At 46.0% G+C, this 15290-nt stretch overlaps 1 protein-coding gene across 3 annotated transcripts in view; it reads right to left on the minus strand.

Annotated features, from left to right (window-relative positions):
• BRIP1 (BRCA1 interacting helicase 1) overlaps nt 1-15290 on the minus strand; it is a 161515-nt gene that overhangs the window by 16759 nt on the left and 129466 nt on the right. For all 3 annotated transcript variants that reach the window (XM_058164111.1, XM_058164110.1, XM_058164112.1), the window contains 2 exons: nt 3631-3743; nt 184-266 (listed from right to left, as the gene is read on the minus strand). In XM_058164111.1, coding sequence (XP_058020094.1) covers nt 184-266; nt 3631-3743 — 196 coding nt within the window. The remainder of the gene's footprint in view (nt 1-183; nt 267-3630; nt 3744-15290) is intronic.

Consider the following 15290-nt stretch of genomic DNA (forward strand, 5'->3'; position numbering starts at 1 on the left):
ACCCGGTGCTGAACGGCCTGCGGGCCATTCGTGGGCTGCGACCCGGGGATTGGGAATCCCTCTTCTTAGTCTAGTTCATTGCTCAACTAGGAAATCCTGTATCATTTCAGAGATGAGGATGTTATCCCCACCCCACTCCCGTGCCTTGCCAACATGTCTCCCTCAAATAAGCAGATATCTTACCAGCTGTGTATTTATTGGGGCTCTTTCCAAAACGGTCATCGACTAAAATAAGTGCTCCCCAATCGCTTCGGTGGCGAATGCATCTGGAACAGAAGAACACATCAGCTCAACAACTTCCGTGATCTGCTTTCTTAAAAACTTTCAGGAAAGGGAGCGAATCGGATGTCCCAAAGGTGCTGCGCCCCGCGAGCCAGGCCCCCTGCCAGAAAGTGACTTGGAAAGTGAGGGGGAAGGGCCATCAGGACTTACCTCAGGAGCACCAGCTTCCCTGGCTCAGCTCCAGGAGCCAGAGGCAGGCCAGGTGGAGGAGATAATGAGGCCTCCGTCCCCTGACTCTTTCCTCCCCCAGGCCACGCCTCCAGACCCAGCTGATGGCAATCAGGCCTGGCTGGACCCTAGGTTTCGTAGGCAGGAGAGGTGGGAACAACAGAAGCAGGGGTGGGGCAGGCCTAGGAAGTGCTGAGTCATGGAGCCACACCCCACAGGATATAAAACCAGCAAGAGCTGCTGTGCCTCTTCGTAGCAGGCAAATCAACTGCTTAACTAAGAGCTGAAGTACTGTTTGTTCCTGGGTGACTCATCGGCATCGAGGGAGATAATAGAGACACTTGGCAGACGCTCGCTAGTTTGCTGCTAGAGCTGATAGTGCCGGCTAATTAAGCCATCGCTGGAATGGAGGCGAGGAGGGACAGAACAGGTGCTTTTTTTCCAAGAGGCAACTGGACTTTCTGGCTTTTCTTTGAAGGCGTTTCGCTTCTCATCCGAGAAGCTTCTTCAGCTCTGACCGGATGGAGGGGCATGGAAGGATTTATATTCCTTGCGGACAGCTGGTCATTTGCCTCCTTTTAGTGAGTTGTGGAGGCCGCTTGGAGGTTGGTCTGTGTCCTCAGGATCAACTGAGTAGTGGAAACGGATTTGGAGCCGTCTTGGAACTGCTGAAAAGATTGTGTTGTAGAAGACTCCACTCTCATTTGCACTACTGTGATCCTGAGGATAGAGACAAACCTCCAAGTGACCTCAACAACTCTCTAAAAGGATGCAAATGACCAGCAGTCTGCAAGAAATATAAATCCTTCCATTCCCTACCATCCGGTCAGAGCTGAAGAAGCTTCTTCGGATGAGAAGCGAAACGTCTTCAAAGAAAAACAAGGAAATCCAGTTGCCTCTTGAAAAAAGCACCTTTTGGGATAACCCTGATCTGGATCACTGAAAATCTCCACAGACAAGAGAATCAGCTACTGGCTTCCGATAGACCTCCCTCGCATCCTGGACATAAACTGTTTCAACTCCTACCCTCAAAACGACGCTATAGAGCACTGCACACCAGAACAACTAGACACAAGAACAGTTTTTCCCCGAAGGCCATCACTCTGCTAAACAAATAATTCCCTCAACACTGTCAGACTATTTACTGAATCTGCACTACTATTAATCGTTTCATAGTTCCCATCACCAATCTCTTTCCACTTATGACTGTATGACTATAACTTGTTGCTGGCAATCCTTATGATTTATATTGATATATTGACCATCAATTGTTTTGTAAATGTTGTACCTTGATGAACGTCTCTTTTCTTTTATGTACACTGAGAGCATATGCACCAAGACAAATTCCTTGTGTGTCCAATCACACTTGGCCAATAAAATTCTATTCTATTCTACAACCGAAGCTATAATGGCACTGAAAAAAGTGACATAGGACCGTTTTCACACTTATGACTGTTGCAACATCCCCGTGGTCACTCGATCAAAATTCAGATGCTCGGCAACTGGCAGTGTCCGTGGGTTGTGTGATCATCATTTGGGATCTGCTGACAAGCAAGTCAAGGGGGGGTGGGGGGAGAGCCAGATTCACTTAACAACAGTGTTACTAACTTAACAACTCTTTCTCGATGTCCAACTTTCAAAAGCGTAACTTAAAAAACAATGCCACTTAAACTCTTTCGATCGTTATTGTCACAGAAACATCTTATTCTTTCTGATATTTCGGATAACTGAGTGCCGGGCTGGTCTAGTGGTTAAGGCACCAGGCTAGAAGGTGCCGGGATAGCTCAGGCCATTAAGAAGCCTGTTATTAGAACACAGAGCCTGCAATTATTGCAGGTTCAAGCCCGGCCCAAGGTTGACTCAGCCTTCCATCCTTTATAAGGTAGGTAAAATGAGGACCCAGATTGTTGGAGGGGCAATAAGTTGACTTTGTAAAAATATACAAATAGAATGAGACTATTGCCTTATATACTGTAAGCCGCCCTGAGTCTTTGGAGAAGGGCGGGGTATAAATGTAAAAAAAAAAAAAAAAAGGAGACTGTGAGTTCTAGTCCCAGCTTGGGCATGACAGCCAGATGGGTGACTTTGGGCCAGTCACTCTCACTCAGCCCAAGCCACCTCACAGGGTTGTTGTTGTTGTGGAGAAAATAGAAGGAGGAAAGAGAATTGGATAGGTTCACTGCCTTGAGTTATTTGTAAAAATCAATAAAGGCGGGATACATACAAACAAGCATCCAAGTGGTTTTGAATTTCAAATGTTAAAAAGAGCCATAATGGCACAGTGGTTAGAATGCAGTATTGCAGGCAAACTTTGCTCACTGCCAGGAGTTCGATCCTGACCGGCTCAAGATTGACTCAGCCTTCCATCCTTCCGAGTTCGGTAAAATGAGGACCCAGATTGTTGAGGGCAAGTGACTGACTCTGTAAACCGCTTAGAGAGGGCTGTAAAGCACTGTAAAGCGGTATATAAGTCCTAAGTGCTATTGCTATTGCAGATTAACTCTGCCCACTGCCAGGAGTTCGATCCTGACCAGCTCAAGGTTGACTCAGCCTTCAATCCTTCCAAGGTCGGTAAAATGAGGAGGCAGATTGTTGGGGGCAACATGCTGACACTGTAAACTGCTTAGAGAAGGCTGGAAAGCACCGTGAAATGGTATATAAGTCTTAAGTGCTATTGCAGATTAATTCTGCCCTCTGCCAGGAGTTCGATCCTACCAGCTCAAGATCACCTCAGCCTTCCATCCTTCTGAGGTGGGTAAAATGAGGAGGCAGATTGTTGGGGGCAAGAGGCTGACACTGTAAACTGCTTAGAGAGGGCTGTAAAACACCGTGAAGCAGTATATAAGTCTTAAGTGCTATTGCAGATTAACTCTGCCCACTGCCAGGAGTTCGATCCTGACTGGCTCAAGGTTGACTCAGCCTTCAATCCTTCCAAGTTTGGTAAAATGATGACCCAGATTGTTGGGGGCAAGAGGCTGACTCTGTAAACCACTTAGAGAGGGCTGTGAAGCACCGTGAAGCGGTATATAAGTCTTAAGTGCTATTTCTATTGCTAAAATCAAAGTTCCAAGTTGATGGCAGCGTTTGCTTTAATAAATGGTCAGCAGAGCTCAGAAAAAAAACAAAGACTTTGAGGATGGAGAGCTGAAGGAATAACGTTCACTGAATAGTTTCACTCACCTGCCAAGGGCTTGGTTCAAAGCTCTGTAGGCCTGGATTTCATACCACTGGCTGCCTGTCAGAAGTCCCCTGGCTTTTGAGTGTTGATCGTTGTATTTCCGTTTCAGTTCCACCTGGAGAAATTACAACTACAGTAACGTTCTCTGCAAAAGATTGATCGTTAACAGAATTCATTTTGGGTTTTTTTTCAACAATACCTGAAACAGAAAAAATGATACCTCCCCGACGGCAATCCATCTTTGCTGGATTGAATCAGAGGTAGTTCTCAAGTTACGACCATTCATTTAATGAACGAAGTTATGCTGCTGCTGAAAAAAGGGACTCAAGGCCAGTCCTGGCACTGATGAGTATCGTAGCGTGATTGTTGTGCCTCGTCCTCCCTCCTCTCCTCAGCCGGACCCCTCCCGTCTCCTCCCGGGCCTGCTATCAGATTCGGAGTCTGATAATGAAGATGAACGGCCTGTCATGCCTCCAGCCCCCAGCCCTGGCCCCATGGCTGGACAGGATGTCAGGAATGAACAAACAAGCCTCACTCCTACAGCATGTGAGCAGGGAGCCAGCCACGTGCTGGAATTACCGGCAGCAGATCCAGCGGAAGAGAATTCACAGTGGGAGGATCCCCGCTTCCGGAGATCTGAGAGGCTACGTCAGCAGAAGGAAGGGAGGGGCAGGCCTGGATAAGTGCTGAGTCATGGAGCCACACCCCACAGCCTATATAAAGGACCAGCTTGAGTCAAGCAACTTTGAGTCAAGCAAAGTCTCATTTAGTTTGCTGAAGTCACAACTTGGATTCCTGCCTGCCCTGAGAAATCTGAAAGGAATTTGGCAAAGCTGCAGAAGCTTCATGGCCACGCTTGATACGGACTTCCTAGACACGGTCGTCGGAGGGGGAGGGGGACACGACAGTGATATTGCCCGGTCACATGATCAAAATGTGGTTGCTTAGCAACAGGCGTTTTATTTATTTTATTCATTGAACAAATTTATAGAGGTGGTCCCCAGTACACGGCCACAACCGAGCCCAAAATTTCTGCTGCTAAGCAAGACAGTTGCTACGTGAGTTTTGTTCCATTTTACAACCTTTCTTGCCTCGGTTGTTTAGTGGATCACTGCTGTTGTTAAGTTAGTAAAATGGTTGTTAAATGAATCTGGCTTCCCCATTGATTTGGCTTATCAGGAGGTCACAAACAGGGGATCACGTGACACATTGCAACGGTCATAAATATGAGTCGGTTGCCAAGCATCTGAATTTTGATCCCATCACTACGGGGATGCTGCAAGAGTTGTAAGTTTGAACAGTCGTAACTCCCTTTTTTTCACTGCCGTCGCAACTTTGAGCGGTCACTAAGCGAACTGTTGTAACTCAAGGACTACTACAGATGGTCCTCGACTTGCAACCATTGGTTGCAGCGTCCTCAATTTTTAGGTGATCCCTTTTGGCGACCTTCTCACAAGCAAAGTCAACGGGGGAGCCGGATTCACCTAACAACCGTGTTGCTCACTTAACAATTGCAGCGATTCACTTAACAAATGTGGCAAGAAAGGTTGAAAGACAGAGCAAATCGCACTTAGCCACAGAAACCTTGGGCTCAATTGTGGCCATATGTCGAGGACTAGCTGCACTACAAATGCAGGAAAGGACTGGAAACACACACAGATCTCTCTTTGCTTAACTGAAAGTAACCCACCCTTTTACTGTCGAGAACCAATCACTATTTGTTTCTAAGCCTACCACTGAATTACAGCCTCAGAAATGAAAGCGAATGTACGTTTCCCAGGATAATGTTGCAGGATCCAATCTGGGTCGGTCATCGGGACCGAAGGTTTTATCTTCCGAGCTTTCGGACTTGTGCTGGAACCCATCCTCACACTCTAGCAGGGTGGTGTGCTGTTCTGTGTGCGATATTTATGGTGCCTATTGTAAGTTGGCTTTTTGGATGTTGATTGGAGTGTGTTGATGGCTGGCTTTTAAGTCATTAGCTGTCACTCAGCCCTGGCCTTCTAAGTACTTGATAGGCTGGTGGTAAATCAACACTCCTGGTGACTGAAAAGGAGCCTGTTTCCCAGACTTCAATCATTTCCCTGGCTGTTTTTGTCCCTGCTCAGCCAACAATCTTAGTAGCCTGCAAAGCTTGAATGTGTGTCCTGGTTCTTTGCAATGTGAAGCTACTGATGAGTTCGGGTCTCTTCATCTGACCACTCGCTTGTGTTCTTACAACCTGGCGGTTATCTTCCTCTCCATCTGTCCTGCATAGTGACAGGGCCAATCCATGCAGGGGATCCGGTAGATTAACATTGGAAGTATCTCAGGACCCAGATTGGATCCTGAATACACCCTGTGTCCATTGTCCACTGGGATGACACATACAGGTTGTCCTCGACTTACAACGGTTCACTTAGTGACTGTCCAAAGTTACAACGGCACTGAAAATAAAAAGATGTCAGTACAGCTACTCCTCAGCTTAACATTTAGTGACAGTTTGAAGTTACAACGGCACTGACAAAACTGACTTATGACCGTTTTTTCACACTTACAACCACTGCAGCATCCCCATGGTCACGTGATTTACATTCAGATACTCGACAACTGACTCACATTTATGACGGCCAGGGTCATATGATCACCATTTGCGATCGGGCAAGCAAAGGCAACGGGGGAAGCCAGATTCGCTTCCCAACCCTGTGACTTACTTAACAACTGCAGTGATTCACTTTAACAAATGCGGCAAGAAAAATCGTAAACGAATTTCTCACTTAGCAACATAAATTTTGTACGACCAATTGTGGTCGTACGTTGAGGGCTACCTGTACATATGTGTGCCGTGTGAGCAGGGCACATACCATTCAATGGCCTTCTTTGTACCCTCACTTCGCACAGGGCACTGAATTGTATGTGCGCAGGGTGTATTCAGTTGTGGGTTTAGAATAAGTCACTTTGTTCTTTGATTTCTACCGAGAAAATTTATCACGAACTGGTATGCTCCATTTTAGTAAAAAAAAGAGAAGAAAAAGAAAAAGGGAGGTGAGTGGGTGCTGGGAACAAGAGTGCAACAAATGGTAATTTAGAAAATCATCTAATTTTATCCTGCAAACCTGTTGTTTTGAAAGGGAAGGCACCCAGCCACACAATGGAAGGTTAATTTCACTGCTCTTTTATTCGGTATTAACCTTTTAAAACTGACAGTTGAAAGGACATGCTTCAAGAGAGAACACAGCCGACTCCTAACAGCTTCTGACAGGTAACTTTCAGCTCTCGTTTAGGTAAAAGAGTCTTTTCTTTTCATGTTATTTTATGTGCCCGTGCCCTTTAAAACAACCTGTCAAATTTACAAATTCAAACTTCACAGGCAAAAAAAATAAATTCAGTTTGATCTCATAGATCTAATATTGGTTTCTGTCACTCAGAATTTATGAACTTGGGCAAAAGGTTTTTTTCCCCCCCCACAACTCTGTTTGAAGTTTGTGGAGGGAACCTTTTCGTTTTATTTTATTATTTTCTATTTTTCAGGCGGAGGCACCTCATCTAGAATAGGGCCAGAATAGATGATGAACAATTTCTAATTCTGAATCAAATATAAAAAATCTGCAAATCTTTCTGTTCGGCTGTCAACAATACATTGGTAAAACAATAAAGGCAGTTAAGAGAATCATTTGAGTTACCATGATTTGTTTAGTGACCATTGTAGCATGCCAACCGTCATGCAATCAGTATTTGGGCAGGTGGGGATTGGCCTGTATTTACAATGGTTATAGCATCCTGGGATCATGTGATCACCATTTGTAACTTTCCCAGCTGGCTTCCGACAAGCAAAAAGTGGGGAAATCTGGATTCACTTAAAAGAACTACGATTCACTTAACATTTGTGTCAGAGTTCCAAGTAATAGACCCACAGAAAGCCAAACTCCGAGGCCGGTAGATTTCTCAAAGAATAGCTTTATTGGATCTATCATATTGGCACAGATCTGGTGAAAACTGACTCTGAAGGCTCCCGCGGTTTTCAACTAATTAAAAGTCAAAGTTTGTCACTTTCTCAAAACAATCAGTTACATGGTTCAGTCCCAGGGGTGAAATCCAGCAGGTTCTGGAGAACTAGTAGCAGAAAGTTTGAGTAGTTCAGAGAACCGGTAGTGGAAATTTTGAGTAGTTCGGAGAATTGGCAAATACCACCTCTGGCTGGCTCCAGAGTGGGGTGGGAATGGAGATTTTGCAATATCCTTCCTCCAGGAGTGGGGATTTTGCAGTATCCTTCCCCTGCCACGCCCACCAAGCCACGCCCATCAAGCCACACCATGCCTACCAAGCCACGCCCAAAGAACCAGTAGTTAAAAAAATTGATTTCACCACTGTTCAATCATAGTGCAGTCTGGTTGCCGGGTGACATCACTCCAGCTTCCTCTGAGCAGGTGGAAGAATGTCCTTGTTCCCAAGAGAAAAGAATTTTGTTTTGGCTACAAAATCCCAACTATCTCAAATCCCCCCTCCCTACCCCTCAGCTCAAGTGTGGCAACACCGAAGCTGTCAAAAGTGGCTTCGGTCAGGTCAGCTTCAGGGTTGACAATCTGCAGTGATTCACTTTAACTACCATGGCAAAAAAAAAAAAAAAAATGGTGATAAAATCGGATGTATCTCATTTTACTTTGCTTAGCAACGGAAATTCTGGAGCCAGTTGTGGTTGTAAGTCAAAGGCTACCTGTGCAGGTAATTGGCTACAGGCAATGGTGGGATTCAAATAATTTAACAACCGGTTCTCTGCCCTAATAACCAGCTGGGTAGGCGTGGCTCCATGGTCATGTGACCGTGTGGGCGTGGCCGACTCAACGTCACCCACATCGCTGGGCGCTTCGCCTTAGCTGTTACAATGTCATAAGGGTTAACCCGAGAGGCAGTTTCTGTAAGCAGGGCAATAACGAGTAGGCTAGAAACACCACCAGAATGTTTCTTTCCTGCCTTCCTTACAGGATTAGTCCTGTAAAGTGGAAAAAAAACAAAATAAGATTTCTTCCAACAACCGGTTCTCCGAACTGCTTAGAAAGTTAACAACCGGTTCTCTGCCCTAATAACCAGCTGGGTAGGCGTGGCTCAGTAGTCATGTGACTGTGGGCGTGGCCAACTCAACGTCACTCAGGTCGATGGGCGCTTCGCCTTAGCTGTTACAGTGTAATAAGGGTTAAGCAGAGAGGCAGTTTCTGTAAGCAGGGTAATCAAGATTAGGCTAGAAACACCACCAGAATGTTTCCTTCCTGCCTTCCTTACAGGATTAGCCCTGCAAAGTGGAAAAAAACAAAATAAGATTTCTTCCAACAACCGGTTCTCCGAACTGCTTAGAAAGTTAACAACCGGTTCTCCCGAATAGGTGCGAACTGGCTGAATCCCACCACTGGCTACAGGTAGTCCTCGACTTACAACCACTGATTTAGTGAGCGAAATTACAACGGCACTGAATAAAGTGACTTACGATCGTGTGCCGCATCCTTGTGATTACACGATCAAAATTTAGATGCTTGGCAACTGGCATGTACTTAAGGCAGTTGCAGTGTCCCCGGGGTTACGTGATCCCCTTTTGTGACCTTCTCACATGCAAAGTCCATAGGGAAGCCAGATTCACTTAGCAATCGTGTGACTAACTTAACAGCAGCAGCGATTCACTTAACCCCTGTGGCAAGAATGGTCGTAAAATGGGGCAAAGCTCACTTCACCGTTGTCTTGCTTAGCAAAGGGAAATTTTAAGCTCACTTGTGGCTGTAAATTGAGGACTAGAAGAGATGAGCGATCCTCCCTGCCTCTTCTGTCCCATTGAGCCCCTCTAAACTGCGATAGCTGACGGTCTTCAGGTTTAATAATAAAATAAGATTTTTTTCAGATATATATTATTAAGATGGTGCGCCTGCGGACGGCACAATGATACGGATGGTAAGATGGTACGTAACAGTTTTCCTATGGGCCTCAAATGGAATGCTTAAGTTTTATTTTCTTATCTTACGAGATATCAAAAAAATCAGCCGCATCAATGCAACCAAAGTCCCACCCCTTTTTTTACCTGCACGCAGGTAGAAAGGGGGGAGCAGGGTTTCACTCAAATGATTGGGACAACATCCTGACTTTTTCAATCAATCAGTCAATCAATCAATCAGAATAGAGCTAGAAGGGACCATGGAGGTCTTCTAGTCCAACCCCCTGTTCAGGCAGGAGACCCTATACCAGCGGTTCTCAACCTGTGGGTCGCGACCCCTTTGGGGGTCGAATGACGATTTGCCAGGGGTCGCCTAAGACCATCGGAAATATGGGAAGTATACTTGCGAGTCGAAGAATCGTGCTCCAATGGTTGACTCCACAAGCCAGCTGCAGGCTCTTCAAATCGCTAGCCAAATTCGGCTTCAGGCGCGATGAATTAAAAAAGAGAGAAATCTTTGCTCTGATGTCTCCCTCTCAAGCCAGCTGCAATCACTCCCAATCGCTAGCCTAATCTGGCTTCAGGCGCCATAAACTTAATAGGGGAGGAGTCTCCGCTTTAATGCCTCCGTCCTCAAGGCAATCGAAAGCAGTTCAGATCACTAGCCAATACGGCTTCAGGCGCGATAAATTCAAAAAAACAGTTTGCCGCTTTTTCCCCCCTTCTGTGGCTGCTGAGGCGCGCTAAGATCGTTGCCTAAAAAAAAATAATTTTACGATTGGGGTCGCCACATCGTGGGGAATTGTATAAAAGGGGTCGCAGCACTATAAAGGTTGAGAACCACTGCCCTATACCATTTCAGACAAGATACTGTCCAGTCTCTTCTTAAAAACCTCCAGTGTTGGAGCAGCCACAACTTCTGGTGGCAAGTGGTTCCACTGGTTAATTGTCCTCACTGTTAGGAAGTTTCTCCTTAGTTGCTTCTTTCCTTGATTAGCTTCCATCCATTGTTTCTTGTCCTCTCTTCTGGTGCTTTGGAGACTAATTTGACCCCCCTCTTTTTTGTGGCAGTCCGTCAAAAATTGGAATGCTGCTATCATGTCCCCCCCCAAGTCCTTCTTTTCTCTAAACTAGCAGTTCCGTATCCAGTACCCAATTTTCCAAGAGTCCTTCCTGTAGACAGGCCTATCATCTAACCACGTTTCCTTCTACGTTTTCACGTTTCCACGTTTTAATTTGGCCATTATTGAATATGTATTTTAATTGATATTTTAATTTTGTATATTTAATTGTTTTAATTTTGGCTGTACACCACCCTGAGTCCTTCGGGAGAAGGGCGGTATAAAAATTTAAATAAATAAATAAATAAATAAAAATACATGTGGATGTTTTTGTTTTTTTTGAGGGGGTGGTCTTCTCCGAGGGATGAGCTATGTTCCTAGTGCTTTTAGTGTCTGCCCTCAGGGTACGCGAAGGTTTTTGAGCCACAAATTCTGGAATGAAAACACAACCTCCAAATCTCGGACTCCGCGCAACAGTGGCGGAGGTTTGCCTGAGCTCTCCGGAGGGCGAGGCGTTTCAACAGGTTAGGAAGTCCGTTTAAAGCTTCGGCATCCATTTCACTGCATCTCATTTCAACAATCGGGCATCCTCTGGACCCGACAGGACACATATGTGGAGAAGGCAGGCTCTCTGCTGGCGAGCGGGGGGCGGGGGCCGCCATCGCGCCGCTTTAACCACAGGCTTGATGGGATTAGCGAAAATGTCAAAAGACAGCCCTTCCTTGGTTACCTGTTCAGCCTTGAAAATGTACGCGTAGCTATCGGGCGCAGTTGAAAGACAAAGAGATTCAGTGGGAGCGGCAGAAAGCCCGTGGCAAGCCACGTCGTCGTCTTGTCGCTGTCAGAGGGATGAAGCTTTTGATCTATCTGGGAGGTCAGGGACGCATCCAAGATGAGATGGAGCCTCACAGCAGAATTGGGCTTAACTGCCGTTTCCTGTAAGGCTGCATTGAGGGGAACTTCGGCCTGCTTCCCTCTCTCCCTCCTCTCCTCCCTTCATTCCCACAGCCCTTGCCTGAGCTTCTAGCCCTGGTGGCCTTTTTTATGAAAAAGGAGGAAGAGGAAGAAGGGAAGGAAGGAAAAACAGAAAGAAGGAAAGGTGGCCAGAAGATAAAAATGGAACGGACGGTGGGGAGGGAGGGAGGGAAGGAAGGAAGGAAGGAAAAAAGGCAAGGAAGTGGAGAAAGAGAGGAAGGGAGCAAGAGAAGAAGGAAGTAAAAAATGGGGAAAGGAAGGAGAAAAGAAGGCAGGAGGAAGCAAAAATAAGGAAAAAAGGAAAGGGGGAAGGAAAAGGCAGGATGCCAGGAGGAAAGATCAAGGAAGGCAAGAGAAAAGTGGAAGGGAGAGAGGGAGAGAGAGAGAGGAAGGAAGGAAGGAAGGAAGGAAGGAAGGAAGGAAGGAAGGAAGGAAGGAAGGAAGGAAGGAAGGGGAAAAGGCAATGAAGAGGAGAAAGGAAGGATGGGAGGAAGGGAGCAAGAAGAGGAAGGAAGGAAAAAGTGAGGAAAGGAAGAAAGGAAGGAGAAAAGAAGGCGGGAGGAAGCAAAAATGAGGAAGAAGGAAAAAGGAGGAGGAAAAGACTGGATGGGAGGAGGAAAGATCAAGGAAGGAAAGAGAAAAGTGGAAGGAAGAGGGGAGAGAGAGAGGAAGGAAGGAAGGAAGGAAAAAGTGAGGAAAAGAAGAAAGGAAGTGGAAAAGAAGGAGGAAGGAAAGACCAAGGAAGGAAAGAGAAAAGTGAAAGGGAAGGAGGGAGGGAGGAAGAGAGGAAGGAAAGATGAAAAAAGAAAGGAGAAAAAGAGGGAGGGAGGGAGGAAAAAAAGAGGAAAAATGAGAGGTTAAAGAAGGAAGGAGGATTGTTGTGCATTATAAAGCTTCCGGAGCCTGGGGTCGCCAAAAACAACCCTCCACCCACCGTGGTGCAGGTTGCTAAAATAGTTGAATCCCACCCTCGTGCACATGCACGGGGGGGCAGCAGCGGGGCGGATGCGCGGGATGTTGTGCGCGCATTGCATTATGGGTGCCGGCATGCGTGTGTGCTGTTGTGCACATATGCCCACACTTTTGGCACACAAAGAGGAAAAAGGTTAGCCATCACTGCCTTATGGCTTTTATGTCTAACATGGGACTAGAATTCCCCATCTCCTGACGATTGGCTCAAAGTCACCCAACCGCTTTCATGCTAAAATGGGACTAGAACTCACCATCTCCTGGTGATTGGCCCAAAGTCACCCAGACAGCTTTCATGCCTAAGGCAGGACTAGAACTCACCATCTCCTGGTGATTGGCCCAAAATCACCCAGCTGGCTTCATGCCTAAGGCAGGACTAGCAATCAGAGTTTCCTGGTGATTATCCCTAAGTCACCCAGCTGGCTTCATGCCTAAGGTGGGACTAGAACTCCCAATCTCCTGGTGAATCACCCAAAGTCACCCAACCGCTTTCATGCTAAAATGGGACTAGAACTCCCAGTCTCCTGGTGATTATCCCTAAGTCACCCAGACAGCTTTCATGCCTAAGGCAGGACTAGCATTCATAGTTTCCTGGTGATTGGCCTAAAGTCACCCAATTGGTTGTCTTGCCTAAGGCAGGACTAGCAATCAGAGTTTCCTGGTGATTGGCCTAAAGTCACCCAACTGGTTGTCACGCCTAAGGCAGGACTAGAGCTCCCAGTGTCTTGGTGATTGGCCCTAAGTCACCCAGCCAACTCACATGTGTAAAGCAGGACTAGAACTCCCAATCTCCTGGTGAATCACCCAAAGTCACCCAATTGGTTGTCTTGCCTAAGGCAGGACTAGAACTCCCAGTCTCCTGGTGAATCACCCAAAGTCACTCACCTGGCTTTTATGTCTAACATGGGACTAGAATTCCCAGTCTCCTGGTGATTATCCCTAAGTCACCCAGCTGGCTTCATGCCTAAGGCAGGACTAGCAATCAGAGTTTCCTGGTGATTGGCCCAAAGTCACCCAGCCAACTCACATGTGTAAAGCAGGACTAGAACTCCCAGTCTCCTGGTGATTGGCCTAAAGTCACCCACCTGGCTTTTATGTCTAACATGGGACTAGAACTCCCAGTCTCCTGGTGATTGGCCTAAAGTCACCCAGACAGCTTTCATGCCTAAGGCAGGACTAGAACTCCCAATCTCCTGGTGATTGGCCCAAAGTCACCCAACTGGTTGTCACGTCTAAGGCAGGACTAGCAATCAGAGTTTCCTGGTGATTATCCCTAAGTCACTCATCCGGCTTCCATGCCTAAGGTGGGACTAGAACTCACCGTCTCCTGGTGATTGGCCTAAAGTCACCCAACCGGCTTTCATGCTAAAATGGGACTAGAATTCCCCATCTCCTGACGATTGGCTCAAAGTCACCCAGCTGGCTTTCATGCCTAAGGCAGAACTAGAACTCCCAGTCTCCTGGTGACAGGTCCAAAGACACCCAGCCAACTTACACATGTAAGGTAGGATTAGAACTCCCAGTCTCCTGGTGATTGGCCCTAAGTCACTCAGCCAACTTACATGTGTAAAGCAGGACTAGAGCTCCCAGTGTCTTGGTGATTGGCCCAAAGTCACCCACCTGGCTTTTATGTCTAACATGGGACTAGAATTCCCAGTCTCCTGGTGAATCACCTAAAGTCACCCAATTGGTTGTCTTGCCTAAGGCAGGACTGGAACTCGCTGTCTCCTGATTTTCAAGCCAGCACCTTAACCACTACACCAAACTGACTCTCTTGAATTTAATTGGTTTATTTGAACAATAATTTTTCTGTTGTTAATTTTTTTTAAAAAAAAAACATCCTCCCACTTAAAAAAACCTAAATAAAAATGAAAATTTATGGGTAAACAAGCGTATCACCCTGAGGACTTAGGCATAGATTATCCTAGAGATGTTTTCTTCTAAATTCTGGAAGCTGGTCAAAGCTGATACATGTACATGTGTATCAATTTTTGACCACAGTTGAGCTCCATATTTCTGTTGTTGAGTGAGACAGTTGTTAAGCAAGTTTTGCCCCATTTTATGACCTTTTTGCAATTATATGAATCACTGCGGTTGTTAAGCTAGTAACACGGTTGTTGAGTGAACCTGGCTTCCCCCGTTGATTTCGCCTCTCAGAAGACCACCAAAGGTGATCACACAATCTTGGGATCTTGCAACAAGTGGCCGAATCTGATCATGCAACCGTAGGGATGCTGCAATTGTAATTGTGAAAAAGGTCACCAGTCTCTTTTTTCTAGGTGCCATTATAACCTCAAATGGTCACTAAGTGAACGGCTGTACATTGAGGACTACTAGTAGTTCAGATTATAAAAATGTAGTGTGCTTTTGGTTTGAATTAACAATTCTGTGCATTCAGGAGATATTTATTCTCTCTCTCTCTCTCTCTCTCTCTCTCTCCCCCCTCTCCCTCTCCCTCTCCCTATCCTGCTTAAGCACTGGGTTGGACTAGAAGACCTCCAAGGTCCCTTCCAACTCTTGTTACTCTCATTCTGTTTATTATTTTAATATAGAAATGATGTATTTCTGAAAGTCCATGGTGCTGGGCACTCTAAAATGATTACAGTGCCCTGCTATAAACAAAACTGTAAGATTGGCAGGGCACTGTTTCATTACCCAAGTGATAAGGCCTTTTAGGAGCAAAGGTTCAGTCCATTAAATAAATATCAGGGCTAAACCTGTTAAACAGCACAAATCCGAACCGTTTAAAAGAAAAAAAAACTTT

This window comes from Ahaetulla prasina, chromosome 1 (genome assembly GCF_028640845.1).
Source record: "Ahaetulla prasina isolate Xishuangbanna chromosome 1, ASM2864084v1, whole genome shotgun sequence".
Lineage (NCBI taxonomy): Eukaryota > Metazoa > Chordata > Lepidosauria > Squamata > Colubridae > Ahaetulla > Ahaetulla prasina.